Raw genomic sequence first — 20,700 nt, 5'->3', positions numbered from 1 at the left:
TTGAGCAGCCTCTTCCCTCACCGCCACCAAGTAAACACTCCCGGCTTTGCCAGCCTCCTGGGGCCAGCCTTAGCCTCTGTCCTTACACTGCCACCTCCTCCTTTGAGGATAGAGGGGCTCCGTGCTGGCCTGTTAGAGAACCCCTCCCTCTTCTTACACAATGGGCTGCACTGGGAGGAACGGCAGGAGCACTTCAGGCCAACACACAGCACGGCATACTCACACACACGCCTGACAACACACACACACGCACAACATACACACTCACACCATACAGCGTGCACACACAGATGCCACACGCACACACCACACCCAAACCGCACACATTCTCGCATCCACACACGTAAGAAAAGCAGGACTGTGGGAGCTGCTCCTCCCTTCTCCGGGGCATCATTCCAGGCTCTCCTTGACCCCAGCTCCCCTAGACCCATCTCTGAGCAGATGCTCCGGCTTCACCAAGGAAACAGACTATCTGGCATGATGCCCTCATCTCCCTCCTTCCCCACGTGCCCCCCACACAACATGAGCATCTACCCATATCCTCAAGCATCTTTCCCAGCAGCATTGCCCTGCCCCCCATCTGCCATCCAGACCTGACCCCTCGGAGCCCCTCTGCGTGCTCCAGCTCTCAGCCCCACCCTTCTGTGGGTCCCTGCCTTGCTGGCGACTGTCAGTGTCTCGCTCTGCAATCCTTCTCCTTCGGGCCTTCCATATGCTCAACCTCCCTCCCCTTCTTAAAAAGACCAATAGTAAACTCTCCCTCTGGCCACAATACATCGCCCTTCTTCCCTTCAAATTATCTTCAGCTGTGATCTCCTGCTGACTCAGCTCCCACTGACTCCACCGCCTCTGTGCACACACGTGCCCACGCACACGCACACCACCGTAGGGCTGCTCCCTTCACTCCTCTCAAACTGTTCTCGTCAAGGTCATTGTCAACTGTCACATTGCATAACCCAAGGCCTCTTCTGGGTGCTCACCTTCGCTGGCCCCCCTGATGCTTTCAACCCACTGACCCGCCCTCTCTGAGAACCACTCTCCCTCGTAGGGTTGTCCAATAAAATACCAGACACCCAGTTCAATCTGAACCTCAGATAGACAACGAGTAATATTTTAGTATAAGTGTGTCCCAAATACTGCATGGGACCTATGTATACTAAAAATTATTTGTTGTCTACCTGAAATTAGAATTAACTGATGTCCTGTATTTTTATTTGCTAAATCGGGTAACCCTACTCCCCACTTCTCTGCCCCCCTCGCTCCCCACCTTCCTGCCCCTTCTCTAGCTGCTCCTCCTTGGTGCCTCCTTTCTGCCAGCCTGCTCCAGGGTGCTGGCCTTGACTGCCTGCCCTTCTCAAACTCCCTGCTTTCCTGGAACAGCCTCTCCCTCACCCTTGGCTCCACTGCCACTGTGGGCCGGCCACCCCCTGAGTCTCCAAGAACCTTCTCTCAGCTCCTGCTGCAGGAGCCACCTCTCCCCTGTAGCAACAGCAGGTTGCAACGCTGGTGTGTGTGTGTGTGTGTGTGTGTGTGTGTGCGCGCGCGTGTGTGTGTGCGCGCGCGCTAGGGAAGACTGCTCCTGCCCAGCCTGACAAGGAAGGCTGCCTCTTTGTTGCCTTCATCTTCTGTTGCCCGGAAACATGCTGGCCAGATGTGGCAAGAAGTGGTTCCGTCAGGAGCTGGCTGTGGCCCAGCCTCGTCTCCTCACGCCCGCTCGGGCTGAACTGCTTACTCCCTGCCCGCACGTTCTCTGAACCTCCATTCATGCCGCCGTTCCCTCTGTCTGGACACCCTCCCCCAAACTCTGCTTGCTGAAGTGCCAACTTTTCTTCAAGTCCAACTCAAGAGCCACCTCCTCCCAGGTTTCCCTGGGTCTCCCAGCTCTCCCTCCCTTGAGCACCTGTGTTATTTGCACCCTTGTCCAGGTGACTATATTGAGAGTTCATCGAATGCTGGGACCAGGTCTGGTTGACTCCCACATTCCCTGGGCGGGGCCTGGTACACAGTCGGTGCTCAGCCAGTGTTTATTGAATGGAGGAGTGAATGACAATGAGTGAACGAGTGATGAGATGAATGAATGAATGAATGCATGAGTCGATGAGGAAGTAAGGCTAAGTGAGTAGATGGAGTGGGTGGATGGATGGGTGGATGGATGGGTGGATGGGTGGATGGATGGGTGGATGGGTGGATGGGTGGGTGGATGGATGGGTGGGTGGATGGGTGGATGGATGAGTGAGTAGATGAGCGAATGAGCAAATAAGGAGACCTCAGGGCTTGACAGACTGCCCGCCTGCAGAGTTAGGCTGCCCCCCACATTGCTTGTTTTCAGAGCTGTGTGAGTCCAGCCTACAGACCTTCCCTCCATGGACCCAGGGAAGGATGTGACCACACGATACAGAGGCAAAGCCCTGGGCCTGGGGTCCTGATACTTGGGTCCAGCTGAAGATGCCCGACCTAGAACAGAGCTAACTCTGCTTGAGATCAGAGAGAGGCTGAGGCCCACTCTTCTCTCCCCTCCCAGATCTCACACTGCCATCTCTGCCCACCTGGGGCTCCTGTGCCCATTATATCTTTGTCCCTGGACACGCTCACCCACCTCTGACTGGTCTGCGCACCTCTGAGAACAGGCCGCTGCTGAGCTCCTGTGGAGATGCACTACCCAGGACCCCTTCAAGGAAGGACTTCAGGGCCAGCCTCAGCTGCAGAGCTGCTTTGCCTGAGGTCAAACTTGGGGGGCTGGGGGGAGCACTCAGAGTCAGCAAAGGTGGGGGGATATTAAGGGCCTGCATCATTATTTGTCTCTTTCCTCTATCTAATCCTGCTTCCTCCTCCTTCCCCTCACAGATGTTGACCCCTATAAACATCTTGTACCCCAAACTCTGTCTGGGCTTCACTTTCAGAGAACATGACCTGAACAGTTCACTCCACTCAACTGAGGGCCTCCAGGTCCTCCCTGCAGCCGGTACCCTCCACATGCTCTATGAAGGCCCTGCTTGCGGGCTCTAGGGTCCAGAGTGACCAAGACGCAGTCCCCAGGAGCTCCTGTCCCTGGGCTGTGCCTCTTCCCTCCCCATGTTCACCCCACTCCACCCCACTCCACCCCTCTCCACCAGCCTGACTCTCTCCCTGTCCCCTTGCCCTTCTGCACCTCTGCAGCCCTAAGCCTCTCTCTCTGAGAGTCCTTCCTATGGCAGCCACGTGGCCGGAGTGGCCCATCTGGGCACCCTCAGGGGCCAGACCTCCTCTCAAGGTCAGTCCTGCCCCCTTCAACAGGCAGGTCCTGGGAGAGTCATTCCTTCAGGGCTGGCTGGAGACATGAGTCAGGAGACTCAGAATTCTGCACCCTTCAAACCATATGCTAAATATGGCCCGGCATTTATTTCATGGGTACAGAGAAAACAGATTTTCTGTAAATAAAAACTGAACATCTATTTATTTGTGATGCAAACAAGAGCTTTGTTACATACTGTCAATATAACATAACATTTTAACTTATTCGAAATTAACTTTCAGTTCTGTCATTTGGAGTTCTATCATTTTTCTATCATTCCTGAGTGACACAAGTCACTTACAGTCTCTAAGAATAGAAGTGACCTATAAGAATACAGTAATAAAGTCTCATTCAAAATATGTTTCAAAGTCTTCTTTCTGGCTTTCCTGTTAATAAAACATCTTGTACTTTCTGTGACTCTATTTTTCTCTTCTGTTTCCTTTTGTGATTCCCCAACCCTGATTCTTGGGAGACCCATAAAAGGATATGCATTTTCAATTATAAAATAAATCGCCAGTTCCCAGGAAGCAGCCCTTTGGTTTCAGAATTTCAGGGCTGATTTCAGGTAAAGGGTAGGAGGCAGATCTCAGGGGTGGGCTCTGCAGGATATGCACAGGCAAGTAGCAAAATGACTCAATTAGAGGAACAGATAAGAAGTGGTTTGTAAAACTGTCCACTGAGGGCGCTGCTTCCTCTGGTGGCAATAGAACCAGTGTCATAGGCATCCTGGGATAACTTGAGTTAACCAACACTCTGTTCACAATAAAGTCCAGTGATATTTCAGTTCACCGTGAAGCTCAGAAGAGCTGGCCCACCATGCCATCCAACACTGCCCGTTCACTCAAGCTCCGGACCTCTCCTAAGCCCCATCCTGTGGGTTGGGTCCAGCTGAGCTCTCAGGGGTCAGAGCTGACTCCCACCTGGTCCCATCACCATGGATCTCCCAGACTGGAGGGCATGGCAAGCTGGGATGGGATGGGACAGGGAGTTTTCTGGATACAGGCAGGGAAGGACAGGAATGCCGGGCTTGGAGGAGTGGGTCATCAGAGAAGGCTTGCTGGGGGGTAGATGAGTCTGACCACCAGCAGAGCAAATCCTGGGGGCTGGTAGGTCTCACATGAAGGTCCAGAAGTCCCGGACACCCGCCACTGGCTGGGCATGATGACCTGGCCCCGTGGAGAGAGAAGCCTCCTGGCGAAACGTGGCCACCGTGAAGCTAGGGCGTGGGCTCCCCTGAGAATCCTGGGTCCTTGAGTCACAGCTGAAACAGCAAAGGATGCAGGTGATGGCCACGGTGACCACGAATAGTACGGCCACCATTCCAATCACTGCCGTTTCCATGGCCCCGTTTGGCCACTGACCCACTGAGCAACCCGGGATGTGTCTCGGACCTTAGCTCCCCATCCGAAGCGAGGGGCTCTTGGTGATGGCAGGTACCCTTGCTCCTCCAGCTGCTCTCCCTGTGGTCTTCTAAGAAGATACCGGTCTGAGGCCCTGGCTGGTGCCCCCTCTGGGCCGTTGGGCGCCCCACATGGCTCTACTCCGACCTCAGTGGGTCTCTGTCACTGTTTTCTAAGCCTTGGGCCAGGTTTCTAAGAGCCATGGGCAACTCCCCTGGCAGTTCTGGAAGAAGCGCTGTCCTGAAAGATGTGAGCTCAAGACTCCCTGGATGCAGGGGGCTGGAAGGAGAAGGCAGAAGACTTTGCTCAGAGGGAGCCTCACTAACCCGGCCCTCTGATGACGCATATGGATTTCACGAGTGTTTGTACACTCAGACAAAAGACAAAATACTCCCCATCCTGTGGATCCGAGATGAGCCCAGGCTCCTCCCCTGGATGAACCTTGGGCCAGTCCTTGAATCAGCCTATCTGCTGCCTCTCGAATCCCTGGCCCTGTGCTGGGGGCAGGGACGAAAGTGGGGAGGAGGCAATGGCAGCTCTGGGCCAGATGCAGGGAGTGCTGCTAGGAAACAAGTGCCCTTTCACTCGGCCTCCTTTTCTGCACGGGCTGGGAGAGTGCTGTTTAGATAAGGCAGGTCATGCTCCGGGCGGGATATCTGAGTCTTCAGTAACTACTGTGGGCTCCTTAGTCCCTCTCTCCGTCTCCTGCTCCAGCCTCCCCACAGCCCGCCTCGCTGCCAGCTCGTGCCAGCTGCTCACACTCAGCTGCCGTGAAAACTTACCCTGGGCTCCGCGAGGGACAGCTCTGGCTGTACGCAGTGCCGTGGGCTCCTGAGCCGGCGGCCACCCCAGGGGCCAGGCCATGGCACACGCATTCCCAGGGTACCGCAGCCTTGGTCCTGCCGGGGACGAGGCTCTGAGATGTCTGAGCGGCTGTGAGCACTTCCTGCATTCCTTCCTCCAATTGTGAGTGAGGGCCCAGGACCCGCACAGCTGCCGGCCCCCTTGGTGACTGCACTCACCCCACCTCACCCCCGTGCACACCCATGCCGCTCCAGCCCTGCTCCCTGCCAGGGTCTCCACTCCACCGGCTCGGGGGAGGGGGTGAGCCAGGCCCAGGCCACGAGTAAGTCTGCCAGAAGGGGCTCCATCCTGACTGTCACTCGGTCACAGCCCTTCCACAGCCAACACCTCCTGAGACCACCACCACTTCCGGAAAGTAGACTGGGTTATTAGCCCCACTTTACCCAACCTTGGAGAAAAGGTATTGTGAGAAACAAGAATTCCAGGTACTACACACAGTCAGGCACTATCTAGTATCATGGTTCCAGCAATATTGTGAAGTGATATTATCTCCATCTCAGAGATAACAGTGCCCATAGTCACAGAGGTTAAACGACCTGCCCACGGCCTACTGCTAGTTAGTAGTGATAACTAGAGTACCAAATAGTCTAGGAGGGGCTTCCTCCCTTTCCTCTTAGTTCGATGCTCTCTCTAGGTACCACCGGTCCACAGAGCAATTGCCTCCTTCTACAGTTTTACTGATCAGAGTGCAAAGGCCCAGAGAGGGCCAAGGCCTAGCCCAGGGTCACACAGCCTGGGTCCTTTTCAATTTCTCCAAGGCCCAGTGAACTTTCTTTGGTACTAGTTGTAGGAAACTGCCTACACACAGAATGGGAGAGTGACTATTCGGAGTAAATGATACCCTGCTAAATTCTCTCTCTTCCCTTTTCTAAGATGACCGGACACCCACACAGAGGAGGAGCCCGGAGCCAGCGGGGGCTGTGACAGAAAGCTGGACACTTCGAATTATTTGTATTAACTGGGGCGACCAGAAGAAGGAGACAGGAAACATGATGAGCCAATCTGTGGGGCCTGTGGTTTCAGACTGAATTACCAAAATCAATTAGTCAGTTTGGGAGATGGAGGGCACCAGGGGAACTGCTTGTCCTAAGGGTTTATTCCAGGTATTTTCTCTTCTTGCGACTTCTGTAATCCTATGATAGACAGTCCCTGCCCATGAGCCCCAGATGCAGTGGGGCTCCCAAAGATGTCTACCACTTAGACACACATCTGTCATCCCAGCATCCATCACTGTCTACTGGTCAGAAGAAAGACCACGCCCCATACATTCCATATATATATATATATATATAGTGGGGTTTTTTGGGGTTTTTTTTTGGCCTTACCACGTGGCATGTGGGATATTAATTCCCCCACTAGTGATCGAACCTGCACCCCTTACTGTGGAAGCTCAGAGTCTTAACCACTGGACCACCAGGGAAGTCCCCCATACATCCCACTTATATTAACAAGGGAAAAGGTGATGGCAGGCATCCTGGTTCTCCCAGAGGATGCTTGAAGCCACACTTAGGAAAGACAGGCCAGCCAAGGCTGACATGGGGCTCTGCAGAGGGATGGGGGGCATGGTCCAAGCCAGCAGGCTACAGACCTCCACACACCTCCAACACTGGGGAGATAGGGTAGGAACACAAGCTCCCTCAGCAAGGCCCCGGGAGCTCAACGGCCTAATCCTTGCAGGGTCCTACTGCTATACCTGGTGTCCCTGAAGCCCCAAGCTTCTGGCAGTGGTTATTCCAAGCACATTTACTTTTCTAGAGAGCATGAGGCTCTGGGAATCCTTCCTGAGCATCTGTTGTGTGGACTGCTTCCACCCTGGGCGGTGGGGAGCCTTCAAAGAGTTCTCAGACCTATGAGGGCAGGGGCCTTTGAATCTTGCCGTAAATCTCTAGGAAAAGAGAGTGTTTCCAGTGTGCCAACAGAAGTAGCGATAACAACAACAATAATAATAATAAATTGGAAACCCATAGGAGTGAGTAACGAATTCGTCTTGGGCAAAGACACAGAGAAGGGAAGGTGCAGGGTGTTTTCTGAGCCTGAGGACTGGAGCAGTGCGGATAGGACAAAAGGAACACGGGTAGGCACGAAACAGACCAGGGGGCCTTGAATGGCCAACCAAGGGGCAGAGACTTTGTTCCCAGGGCAGTGAGGAGGCTACAGTGTGGGGACGCTTCACAAAGGGAGGGCCTGTGGCAGGAGTCCAGGCTGGGGATGAGCTAAGGGCAGCCGTAGCGGGAGGGGAGGGGAGGTGGGTTCAAAAGGCACCATAGACCCCGATCCACTTTCCCAAGCCTGAAGTCTAGTCCAGCTCTCAGTGTGAATTTGCCTCCCTCTCCCCCTCCCACCCCTTCCCATCCCAGCCCTCACAGAGAATCCACCAGGAAATAGAAAAGAAACAGGACATTCTGTTCCAGTGAGTCAGTCACCAGGCCCCGGACTTTCTGGCCTGTTCTCCAGCCCCTCCCCACCACCTGGCCTGGCCCCCAAGCCTCTCCCCCTCCACTTCCCACCCTGGCTCACGGGACTTCCTTCCTCAGGGAAGGCCTCAGAACAAGATTTCCGTGCTCACTTTGGAATTCCGTCAGCTGTTCTGGGGTATTTGGGAACAGGCCTCCAGGCTTTGGCAAGAAGTTTCTGTCATCTATCCCATTTCAGGGAAGAGGAAACTGAGACTCCGAGGAGGCGAGCTCTCTCCCAAGGCCACCCAGCACCACACCCTCCCTCCCAGACACAGTGCCAGCCACGCACGGGCGGGTCAGGCTGGCTGGAGACTCAAGGCCTGGATAGGAAACCCTGACCCAGTTACCAAAGAAACATTAATTCAGCACAGCCCATGGAAGGGGGATTCTGCAATTCCAGAGCGCAGTCTGTCCTAGAGATGGACTGAAAAGAGCCCTGGAGGTAGAGCCCAGGGGCCAGCGTGGAGGGCCTCGCTCCTCCTCTCTATGAGCCCTCTCTGGGCAGGGCTGCCTGCAAACCCTAACCTCCCCCTCATCAGAGCTCAGGCCCCAGGCCTTCTCACCTACTGTCCACGAGCCCTGCAGAGCCGCCCAGTCTCCCCCACTGCAGGGCCCGCACCAGGCACTCGTTCCCACCGGAGAGGAAGGTCCAGGGCAAGGCAGACACAGGGCTGGCCGCTCCCTCCCTCCCACTTGAGTTACAATCAAGAGCCTCTTCACAAAAGCTTCTTAGTGGTTTTTATTTTCTTGTATTAAGGCACCATCATTGACTTGACTGTGCAGCCTCAAACTGCCTTCTGCAAATGAAAGGGCGTTACCAGGGCGCCTCCCAGCTACGCCCGGCCAGAGGCCTGGCTGTTCGGAGAGAGCAGGATACACCTTCTGCGCATCCCCGCACCCCTGTGCACCTGCACCAGACTGGCCGTCACTTCTGGTGCCCGTTGGGACTTACAGTCACAAGGTGGCGTCCGCCCCCAAAGGACCACCGCCACCCCTGCTCTCAGCCCCGTCACCCTCCGGTGTGCGCAGGGCCACCCCTGGTGCTCCTCAGTTCTCCGCCTCCGTAGCACACAGGGCACAGTAGGCGAATGAAGCCCAAGCAGGTCCTGACGTTCACCACCGAGAAGTGCCCTTCTGCACGGGAACCTCGGGGTCCCCGCATCCTGGTGATGGTGGGGCAGGCTGCCATTCAGGCATCAGCGGCGGCCTCGCTGGGCCTGGTGGGCGTGGTGGGCGTGGTGGTGGGCGAGGTGATGGTGGTGATGGAGGGCCGTGTGGGGCATGTGAGGCACACGGCCAGGATAACGGAAATGGTGCAAGCGTCCCAGGTGGCCCCGGCCTGAGGAGATCGGAGGCTGGGCCCACCGGACTCGGTTTCTCCTTGCAGCGGGGTGGTTCCTCTCCACGTCAGGCTCCTCCTGCCTGCAGTACAAGCAGGCGGCCAGCAGCAGCAGCAGCAGACTAGCCACAGCAGCGCCTATGATCAAGCCCACGAGGGTCGTGCTCCCCAGGAGGCCCAGCATCTGGGAGTTGACAGCGGCCTCCGCTCGGTGGCTCCTCGCTGCTTCCTCCCCTTCGGCAGCCTCTGCTCAGCCCTCACAGTCACTGCACTTTGTTTTCTCAGCTCCTGTGGGCTGGAGAGCAGCCAGGGAATGTGGGTGCAGCCTCTTTGGGCTGGAGCTGCCAGCCAAGGGGAGGCCTGGCCACTGTTAGCTCTGGGGAGGCCCACAGCGAGGCTTGGTCGGGACAGAGGAGCTGAAAGGAGGGGCTGCGGGGTGGGGAGAGGCCGGAGGCTGGAGATAAGAGTCTACGCCCCCAATCCTGCCGTTTGGCCAAGTGACTGGGCCAGCTCTGTCCCCTCCCTGGGCCTCTGCTCCCTCCTCTCTTAGAGCACAGCACATGGGTTCTCGAACCACATGACTCACTAGCCCTGTGATTGTGCACAAGTTTCCTAAACTCTCTGTGCCTCAGTTTCTTCATCTGTAAAATGGCTCATTAGAGTACATTTCCTCATAGGGTTTTCTGAGGATTCAAGGAGTTAGGATTTATAAGGCACTTAAACCAGGTCCTGACACGTTTGCCACTGATATTAAGGCAGTGGAGTTTGCACCAGTCGACTTGGGAGACCTCGTGCCATCTGAGAGTCTGCGGCTCCCTGTCCTGCAGCCCACAGAGGCCTCCTGGACTAGTCAGGTTCTATCGTGCAATTGTCCCACACTTCCGGACCTCAGGCAGGCCCCGCAGGCAGGGTTTTATCATCCAGGGAAGCTGAACAACTGTCTCTGCGTCCTCGGTCCTGCTGGATCTGGGAGCTAAGAGGGTCTGGGTGTTAGCCCAGGGCTGCAGGAGGCAGGAAGGAGGCCGCTGAGGTCAGAGAGGGCCCCGTGCCAGCCTCCTGGCTTCCAACCAACAGGCTCAACTGGCCATAAATGGCAGGCCCCCGCTCCACCCCAGCCTCCCTGCCCAGCAGTTGTGACACGCCATTCCTGCCTGGGGGAGAATTTACAGAGGGGGCAGGACCTGAGCAGTTTCGGATCCCTCTCCCCGTCCTGGTCCTGAATCCTCAGTTCATCTAGACAAGCGCTTACCCGTCCCACCCACATGTCCAGGGATGGGCGCCCACTATCTCCCCGGGCAGCCCCTTCTGCTGTGGGCTTGTCGGACTGTTCTCACAGCTCTTGCTCACATGCTGCAGGGCCTCACCGAAGCCCCCAGCTCTGCATCTCCATCCTGAGACCACGGACGCCCGGGGGCCCTCCACAGTGAGCCCACCTCTGTGGGACCTTGGACAAGCCCCTCCCCTGCAGCCTGTTTCCTCCTCTGGAAAAGTGCCAGGGTAAGAGGTGACCTCTGGGGACCTTCCCTCTCTGACCTCAATCTGAGACGAGCTCTCTCAGGGAAGCCCCAAACCCTTAGGGCAAACCTCCTCTGGATGGAAAAGCCAAGCATTCCCTTCAACCAAATTGGGCTCTGGGGGCAGCGGGTCTAATGAGTCCTGGGGCTTTCACCCTGGGGCGGGGGGGGGGGGGGTGCGTGTGGAGGGAGGAAGCCACTTGAACTTTTAATGATGCTCAAGTGAGAACTCCCCCCTGTGGCTTCTAGAGGCCTGCGAGCCCAGCTGCCTTCCCTGGGGGCCTGTTAGGAGGGAAGTGTGCTGGAAGGAGGAGGAGGAAGCCAAACAGAACTTTCTCCTTCTTGGGAGCTTCTGCAAGGAGACTCCCACTCCATGCCAGCCACGGGAGCGGGGCAGGGCCCTGCCACTGGCAGAACTCCAGTCAGCACTAAGGGCCTCTTGGAATCACGCAGACCCAGCCCTCACTGAGAGCCAGAGAAACTGAGGGAGGGGACTTGCCTAAGGTACCCCAGCTTTGTGGGCTATTCTAGACAGCAAATAATCAAGACAGCACGATTCCTGGCGTGAGGGGGTGCTCCAGAGTGAGAGCTGAGATCAGCTGAGGACCGTCCACAGAGATAACAGGGAAAGGGTGTGTGGATTTGGATGACTTTGTGGGGAGCAGGGAATTGGGGGAGCTCCCCATCCTACACACACATACACACACATTTATTTTCTTAAGTGCAGGGTCACTCCCCATCTGGACAGAAGATACAATCCCAAGGTGGGCATTTGATTTGAAGCTTTGGGCACTCGGGAAGGTGTTGAGACCATGGTCCTCCAGGACATCACAAGTGACTGAGACCTCCTTGGAGGGCTTGCAGGACTGATGACCTTAGAGGATGTGTGGCTGTGTCTAGGGATTCCCTGCCTCAGAAAAGCTGTCCCGTGGCGTTGTCGCTGTATTTCTCCCTTAGGGTCGGGGCTTCTGCACGCTCCACAAGCAGCCTTCCAAGATGAGGGGCCAGAGTTCCAGACAATACATACGGCTGATGGGTCAAGACTTTTGGAGTTCACATCATTAGCTTCACGCCCATGCTCTCCAGGGTGCACAGGCCTCTTCATGGACTTGCACACATGTGTACACTTGTAAACCAACATTGCACGGAGAGCAAACTCATGCACCAAGAGTTGTGTGTGTGCACACACTTCTACACAAGTGCACAAGTGCACACAAGTTCCCTACAAGCTCACAAACTTGTGCTTGTACTGTCTGCAAGTGGTTTTCGGTTGTCCCATGACAGCAACCATTGTTTTCACTAATTGGTGGCACCACCTAGCGGTGACACTGTAAATAAATCAGTTTTGTATTCGGACCTGTCAAGTTATAGTTCCCTGATCTTTGCTTATAGATCTTAATTTGAACCCATCCTCTTAACTCCTCTCTGTCCCAAATTCTGGTCCAGAAACTGTAAGGAATTTCTACAAGATCTAGTGCAGATGGAACCAGACCGATGGATGTATTGACTAAGGAAGGGCATCACCAGGGAGCCCGACTGAGGGGCTGCCCCAGCAGAGCCACCCTAAGCCCCATGATAGACAGCCAGGACTATGCATTAGGGTGAGGTTGGCACAGGCAGGAAACATTTTGGGTGATGCTGGGAACTGCAAAAGTGTCTGCTCGTAAGGTAGTTGGCCAAGACTTAGCCCATCTTTTGGTTTGCACATAAAAGCAGAGACATTGGCCAGAAGGTTCCTAACCTGTGTGCTTATGCCAGTTAGAGAAAGGAGACATTCCTCCAGCAAACCTTGAGCTGCCTCTATAAATACTGAAAAGAAGTTGCCCAGCGCAGTGGCAAACTTCTCTCAAGAGCCCTCCCTGCACTAATCATGGCCAACTGGATGCCCCTACCTAGAAAACTACACCATAAACAAGTGGGCTTTTTTTTTCCTTCCTCCATTGCCTGGAACCAATATGCTTGAAAATAATCTGCGTAATCTTTTCTAGAACCACTTCAAATTCTAATCTCAAACAAACATAGATCTAGGTAGGTCCTTCTGTAAAGGGGATAAATAAAGAAAAATTACTAGACACATGAAAAAAGATATAAGGTATTGTATCCTTACTACCAGAATTGCTAGAATCTTGAAAACAGACACTTAGTAAAATTCTCAAATTTATATTCTAAATAATATTCAAAAGGTCAGTCCATATGTGAGTTTGGGAAATATGCAAAAAAAGAAATTTACTTTTAAATTAAAAACCACTCAAGAAAGACTGCTTTGAAAACCTTCCCCATAACTGAAAAAGAATAAAGAAAGAGGGAGAGAAGAAATGCCCAGGAAATCAAACACAGTTGGCCCTTAAACAACATGGGGGGTCAGGGGCACCAACCCACCCACAGTTGAAAATCACCTATAACTTTATAGCTGGCCCTCCATATCAGAGGTTCTGCATCCACAATTCAACCAACCATGGATCGTGTAGTACTGTAGTATTTAGTACTGGAAACAAAACCCACGTGTAAGGGGACCCATGCAGTTCAAACACATGTTGTTGGAGGGTCAACTGCATACTTGCATAATAGACATTCCAGAAGTAGAGAACAGAGCCCATGGAGAAACAATTGTTAAAGAAATAAAGAAAATTTCCTACCTGAAGAATTGTCTTTAGATCAAAAGTTGCACCGAGTACTAGGCAAACTATTTGAAGAGGCCAGGACAGGCCAGACCAGACCATCTAGGTATATCCAGGTGAAATTTTAATAGTAAAAATGTCATGTGAAAAACAGGTTTAAAGGAAAGCAAAATGGTAGACCACTATGGAAACAGTTTAGCAGTTTCTTACAAAACTAAACATACTCTATCTACTGTATGATCCAGCAATCACACTCCTTGGTATTTACCCAAAGTTACAACTTATGTGCACACAAAAACCTGCACACGGATGTTTGTAGCAGCTTTATTCATAATTGCCAAAACTTGAAAGCAACCAAGATGTCCTTCAGTAAGTGAATGGATAAACTAAGATATATCCAGACAATGGAATATTATTCAGCACTAAAAAGAAATGAGCTGTTGTTGCCAAAATCTTGGCTCTCTGTGCATCAATGTCGAAAAGAAATACAGAGACAGAGTTCTGGAGGAACGAGAAAAATGGCTTTTTTTAAAAATGTTTACTCTTTTTTTTATTAACATCTTTGTTGGAGTATAATTGCTTTACAGTGTTGTGTTAAGTTTCTGCTGTACAACAAAGTGAATCAGCCATATGCATACGTATATCCCCATATCCCCTCCCTCTTGTGTCTCCCTCTCACCCTCCTTATCCCACTCCTCTAGGTGGTCGCAAAGCACCGAGCTGATCTCCCTGTGCTATGAAGTTGCTTCCCACTAGCTAGCTATTTTACATTTGGTAGTGTATATATGTCAATGCTACTCTCTCACTTTGTCCCAGCTTACCCTTCCCGCTCCCCATGTCCTCAAGTCCATTCTCTACGTCTGTGTCTCTATTCCTGTCCTGCCCCTAAGTTCATCAGAACCATTTTCTTTTTAGATTCCATATATATGTGCTAGCATACAGTATTTGTTTTTCTCTTTCTGACTTACTTCACTCTGTATGACAGACTCTAGGTCCATCCACCTCACTACAAATGACTCAATTTTGTTTCTTTTTATGGCTGAGTAATATTCCATTGTATATATGTACCACATCTTCTTTATCCATTCATCTGTCATGGGCATTTATGTTGCTACCATGTCCTGGCTATTGTAAATAGTGCTGCAATGAACATTGTGGTACATGACTCTTTTTTTTTTTTTTTTTTACATGACTCTTTTTGAATTATGGTCTTCTCAGGGTATATGTCCAGTAGTGGGATTGCTGGGGCACACGGTAGTTCTATTTTTAGTTTTTTAAGGAACCTCCATACTGTTCTGCATAGTGACTGTATAAATTTACATTCCCACCAACAGTGCAAGAGGGTTCCCTTTTCTCCACAACCTCTTCAGCATCTATTGTTTGTAGATTTTTTGATGATGGCCATTCTGACCGTGTGAGGTGATACCTCATTGTAGTTTTGATTTTCATTTCTCTAATGATTAGTGATGTTGAGCATCTTTTCATGTATTTGTTGGCCATCTGTATATCTTCTTTGGAGAAATGTCTATTTAGGTCTTCGTTTGCAAATACTTTCTCCCATTCTGAGGGTTGTCTTTTAGTCTTGTTTATGATTTCCTTTGCTGTGCAAAAGCTTTTAAGTTTCAATAGGTCCCATTTGTTTATTTTTGTTTTTATTTCCCTTACTCTATGAGGTGGGTCAAAAAGGATCTTGCTGTGATTTATGTCATAGAGGGTTCTGCCTATGTTTTCCTCTAAGAGTTTTATAGTGTATGGCCTTACATTTAGGTCTTTAATCCATTTTGAGTTTATTTTTTGTATGGTGTTAGGAAGTGTTCTAATTTCATTCTTTTACATGTAGCTGTCCAGTTTTCCCAGCACCACTTATTGAAGAGGCTGTCTTTTCTCCACTGTATATTCTTGCCTCCTTTATCAAATATAAGGTGACCATATTTGCGTGGGTTTATCTCTGGGCTTTCTATTCTGTTCCATTGATCTATATTTCTGTTTTTGTGCCAATACCATACTGTCTTGATTACTGCAGCTTTGTAGTATAGTCTGAAGTCCGGGAGCCTGATTCCTCCAGTTCCATTTTTCTTTCTCAAGATTGTGTTGGCTATTCGGGATCTTTTGTGTTTCCATACAAATTGTGTGATTTATTGTTCCAGTTCTGTGAAAAATGGCATTGATAGTTTGATAGGGATTGCATTGAATCTGTAGATTGCTTTGGGTAGTATAGTCATTTTCACAATGTTGATTCTTCCAATCCAAGAACATAGTATATCTCTCCATCTGTTTGTATCATCTTTAATTGCTTTCATCAGTGTCTTATAGTTTTCTGCATACAGGTATTTTGTCTCCTTAGATAGGTTTATTCCTAGGTATTTTATTCTTTTTTGTTGCAATGGTAAATGGGAGTATTTCCTTAAATTCTCTTTCAGATTTTTTATCATTAGTGTATAGGAATGCAAGAGACTTCTGTGCATTAATTTTGTATCCTGCTACTTTACCAAATTCATTAATTAGCTCTAGTTGTTTTCTGGTGGCATCTTTAGGATTTTCCATGTATAGTATCATGTCATCTGCAAACAGTGACAGCTTTACTTCTTCCTTTCCTATTTGGATTCCTTTTATTTCTTTTTCTTCTCTGATTGCTGTGGCTAAAACTTCCAAAACTATGTTGAATAATAGTGGTGAGAGCGGGCAACCTTGTCTTGTTCCTGATCTTAGAGGAAATGGTTTCTGTTTTTCACCATTAAGAACGATGTTGGCTGTGGGTTTGTCATATACGGTCTTTATTATGTTGAGGTAGTCTCCCTCTAAGCCTACTTTTTGGAGAGTTCTTATCATAAATGGGTGTTGAATTGTCAAAGGGTTTTTCTGCATCTATTGAGATTATCATATGGTTTTTATCCTTCAATTTGTTAATATGGTGTATCACATTGATTGATTCCCGTATATTGAAGAATTCTTACATTCCTGGGATAAACCCCACTTGATCGTGGTGTATGATCCTTGTAATGTGCTGTTGCATTCTGTTTGCTAGTATTCTGTTGAGGATTTTTGTATCTATGTTCATCAGTGATATTGGCCCGTATTTTTCTTTTTTTGTGACATCTTTGTCTGGTTTTGATGGTGGCCTTGTAGAATGAGTTTGGGATTGTTCCTCCCTCTGCTATATTTTGGAAGAGTTTGAGAAGGATAGGTGTTAGCTCTTCTCTAAATGTTTAATAGAATTAGCCTGTGAAGCCATCTGGTCCTGGGCTTTTGTTTGTTGGAAGATTTTTAATCACAGTTTCAATTTCAGTGCTTGTGATTGGTCTGTTAATATTTTCTATTTCTTCCTGGTTCAGTCTCGGAAGATTGCGCTTTTCTATGAATTTGTCCATTTCTTGCAGGTTGTCCATTTTATTGGCATATAGTTGCTTGTAATAATCTCTCATGATCCTTTGTATTTCTGCAGTGTCACTTGTTACTTCTCCTTTTTCATTTCTAATTCTGTTGATCTGAGTCTTATCCCTTTTTTTCCTGATGAGTCTGGCTAATGGTTTATCAATTTTGTTTATCTTCTCAAAGAACCAGCTTTTAGTTTTATTGATCTTTGCTATCATTTCCTTCATTTCTTATTCATTTATTTCTGATCTGATCTTTATGATTTCTTTCATTCTGCTAACTTTGGGTTTGTTTTTTTTTTTTGTTCTTCTTTCTCTAATTGCTTTAGGTGTAAGGTTAGGTTGTTTATTGGAGATTTTTCTTATTTCTTGAGGTAGGATTGTATTGCTATAAACTTCCCTCTTAGAACTGCTTTTCCTACATCCCATAGGTTTTGGGTCATTGTGTTTTCATTGTCATTTGTTTCTAGGTATTTTTTGATTTCCTCTTTGATTTCTTCAGTGATCTCTTAGTTATTTAGTAGCATATTTTTTAGCCTCCATGTGTTTGTATTTTTTACAGTTTTTTTCCTGTAATTGATATCTAGTCTCCTAGCGTTGTGGTAGGAAAAGATGCTTGATACAATTTCAATTTTGTTAAATTTACCAAGGCTTGATTTGTGACCCAAGATATGGTCTATCCTGGAGAATGTTCCATGAGCACTTGAGAAGAAAGTGTAATCTGTTGTTTTTGGATGGAATGTCCTATAAATATCAATTAAGTCCATCTTGTTTAATGTGTCATTTAAAGCTTGTGTTTCCTTACGTATTTTCATTTTGGATGATCTGTCCATTGGTGAAAGTGGAGTGTTGAAGTCCCCTACTATCACTGTGTTATTGTCGATTTCCCCTTTTATGGCTGTTAGCATTTGCCTTATGTATTGAGGTGCTCCTATGTTGGGTGCATAAATATTTACAATTTTTATATCTTCTTCTTGGATTGATCCCTTGATCATTATGGAGTGTCCTTCTTTGTCTCTTGTAATAGTCTTTATTTTAAAGTCTATATTGTCTGGTATGAGAATTCCTACTCCAGCTTTCTTTTGATTTCCATTTGCATGGAATATCTTTTTCCATCCCCTCACTTTCAGTCTGTATGTGTCCCTAGGTCTGAAATGGGTCTCTTATAGACAGCATATATACGGGTCTTGTTTTTGTATCCATTCAGCCAGTCTATGTCTTTTGGTTGGAGCATTTAATCCATTTACATTTAAGGTAATTATCAATATGTTTGTTCCTATTACCATTTTCTTAATTGTTTTGGGTTTGTTTTTGTAGGTCTTTTCCTTCTCCTGTGTTTCCTGTCTAGAGAAGTTCCTTTAGCATTTGTTGTAAATCTGGTTTGATGGTGCTGAATTCTCTTAACTTTTGCTTATCTGTAAAGGTTTTAATTTCTCCATCGAATCTCATTGAGATCCTTGCTGGGTAGAGTTATCTTGGTTGTAGGTTTTTCTCTCTCATCACTTTAAATACGTCCTGCCACTCCCTTCTGGCTTGCAGAGTTTCTGCTGAAAAATCAGCTGTTAACCTTATGGGGATTCCCTTGTATGTTATTAGTTGCTTTTCCCTTGCTGCTTTTAATATTCTTTCTTTGTATTATTTTTTGATAGTTTGATTAATATGTGTCTCGGCATGTTTCTCTTTGGGTTTACCCTGTATGGTACTCTCTGCGCTTCCTGGACTTGACTATTTCCTTTCCCATGTTAGGGAAGTTTTCAACTATAATCTCTTCAAATATTTTCTCAGCCCCTTTATTTTTCTCTTCTGCTTCTGGGACCCCTATAATTCGAATGTTGGTGCATTTAATGTTGTCCCAGGTGTCTCTGAGACTGTCCTCAATTCTCTTCATTCTTCTTTCTTTATTCTGCTCCCCAGCAGTTATTTCCACCATTTTATCTTCCAGCTCACTTACCCATTCTTCTGCCTCAGTTATTCTGTTATTGATTCCTTCTAGAGTATTTTTAATTTCAGTAATTGTGTTGTTCATCACTGTTTGTTTGCTCTTCAGTTCTTCTAGATCCTTGTTAAATGTTTCTTGTATTTTCTCCACTCTGTTTCCAAGATTTTGGATCATCTTTATTATCTTTACTCTGAATTCTTTTTCAGGTAGGTTGCCTATTTTGTCTTCATTTATTTTGGTCTTGTAGGTTTTTACCTTGCTCCTTCGTCTGTAACATTTATTTTTGTCATTTCATTTTTTTTTTTTTGATGGGTGGTGCTGTATTCCTGTCTTCCTGGTTGTTTGGCCTGAGACGTCCAGCACTGGAGTTTGCAGGCAGTTGGATAGAGCTGGGTCTTGGTGCTGAGATGAGGACCTCTGGGAGGCCTCACTCCGATTGATATTCCCTTGGGTCTGAGGTTCTCTGTTAGTCCGGCGGTTTGGACTCAGAGCTCCCACCACCGGAGCTCAGGCCTGACCTCTGGCCTGGGAACAAAAATACCGCAAGCTTCATGATGTAGTAAAAAAAAAGGGGGGGGGGGGGGAGAAAGAAAGAAAAAAAGGAGCTGTACAATATCAAAGAATAAAAAACAAATAAAATTAGAAAGATAAAAAATATATTAGGAAAAATAAACTATAATTGAAACAACTGCAACAAAGTAAAATAAAACCACAACAGAAAAAAGAAAAAAAAAGGGGGGGGGGTGGGGGGAGCCAGAAAGAGAGAACAATAACAAAGTATAAAGAATAAAATAAATTTAGAAAAATAGAAGATTTATTAGGAAAGATAAAAATATAAAAGAATCAAGAACAATGGATCAAGAAAGTAAAACAGAACCCCAATCTAAAAGAGGAAAAAACAAACAAAAAAAACAGTCTTGGCTATGGGGGTGGAGTTTAGGTGGGTGTGGAATTTAGGCAGGGGCAGGGTTTAGGGTGGGGCGGGACCTAGGTAGGTGGGGCAGGGTGACGTTCAAGCATCGGGCAGGGCCTCTGCTTAGGACCTGTGTGGAAGGGGAGAGGCAGTGCATGGAAAGGAGGACCTCTGGAGTGTGGAGTTCCGGAGTTTGGAGGTAGGGCCCTGAGTGAGGGTGTGTGGGTGGGGTTTAGGCCCAGCTCATTGGAGGGGGTCTCTGAGTGTAGAGGTAGGGCCCTGGGTGGGGGTGTAGGGGTGGGTCTTGGGTTCTTCGTGGCAGGAGGGAGGCTCTGAGGACAGAGGATTAGGTGACTAAGTGGACAGGGAAAGCACTGGCCCCATTCCCTTCTGTTCCTTTGCTCCCCTCCCCCACCATCTCCCCCAGGGTCTCCCTGTTGCTGCTGGACCCCAACCGTGGGTGGGTCCCACTTGATGTAGGAACTCCTCCCCTCTCCCAGCCACACCTCAGGAGTGCTGGTCCTGGAGGTCTGGCCTTTACTTTTGCTCCCCCTTCCCTCCCTCCCATTCCCTCAGGACCTGCAGCTGGAGGGGGCCTCGGTGGGCAGACAATCAGGCCCAGGATCTCAGCAGGTTTCTGGGGGCCCAAGTGGGCAGGGGAAACCTGGCCACGCTCCCTTTTGATCCTCTGTCCTCCCAATGGTTCCCCAATTTCTCCCTTCGGGCGTGGGATCCCTTCCCCTCCCACAGCCACCCCTCAGGGGCACCAGTCCCATCCCGCCTCCACTTCTCCTCCCCCTTCATTCCCCCCATGCCCCACATCCTACCCAGTCACTGGGGGTTCCTCCCATCCCCTTAGGTGTCCACAGTCCCCCACCGGTGCCTGGTAGGTACCCTAGTTGTGAGGAGACGCAAATTCTGCATCCTCCTATACGCCATCTTGACTCCGCCCCTTAATGTTTACTCTTTTTTAAAATTTATTTATTTGGCTGCATCGGGTCTTAGTTGTGGCACA

The 20,700-nt window shown here is 49.2% G+C and overlaps 2 protein-coding genes across 2 annotated transcripts; both read right to left on the bottom strand.

Annotated features, from left to right (window-relative positions):
• Window positions 1-3,414: 3,414 nt before the first annotated feature.
• SPAAR (small regulatory polypeptide of amino acid response) lies at window positions 3,415-5,637 on the bottom strand. Its single transcript, XM_036855687.1, has 2 exons — window positions 5,454-5,637; window positions 3,415-4,950 (listed from the first exon to the last, which is right to left on the bottom strand). The coding sequence occupies exon 2, from the start codon at window positions 4,610-4,612 to the stop codon at window positions 4,385-4,387; it is 228 nt and encodes a 75-aa protein (XP_036711582.1). The 5' UTR covers window positions 4,613-4,950; window positions 5,454-5,637; the 3' UTR covers window positions 3,415-4,384.
• Window positions 5,638-8,721: 3,084 nt separating this feature from the next.
• HRCT1 (histidine rich carboxyl terminus 1) lies at window positions 8,722-9,742 on the bottom strand. The gene has a single exon (XM_036855863.1). It carries the CDS (start codon window positions 9,512-9,514, stop codon window positions 9,188-9,190), a length of 327 nt encoding a protein of 108 aa, XP_036711758.1. The 5' UTR covers window positions 9,515-9,742; the 3' UTR covers window positions 8,722-9,187.
• Window positions 9,743-20,700: the final 10,958 nt, after the last annotated feature.

This window comes from Balaenoptera musculus, chromosome 6, assembly GCF_009873245.2.
Source record: "Balaenoptera musculus isolate JJ_BM4_2016_0621 chromosome 6, mBalMus1.pri.v3, whole genome shotgun sequence".
Taxonomy (NCBI): Eukaryota; Metazoa; Chordata; class Mammalia; order Artiodactyla; family Balaenopteridae; genus Balaenoptera; species Balaenoptera musculus.
This window is presented reverse-complemented; position numbering and strand designations above follow the sequence as displayed.

Coding starts and splice junctions, on each gene's coding strand:
- SPAAR (XM_036855687.1), bottom strand. CDS start 4,612: ATGGAAACGGCAGTGATTGGAATGGTGGCCGTACTATTCGTGGTCACC.
- HRCT1 (XM_036855863.1), bottom strand. CDS start 9,514: ATGCTGGGCCTCCTGGGGAGCACGACCCTCGTGGGCTTGATCATAGGC.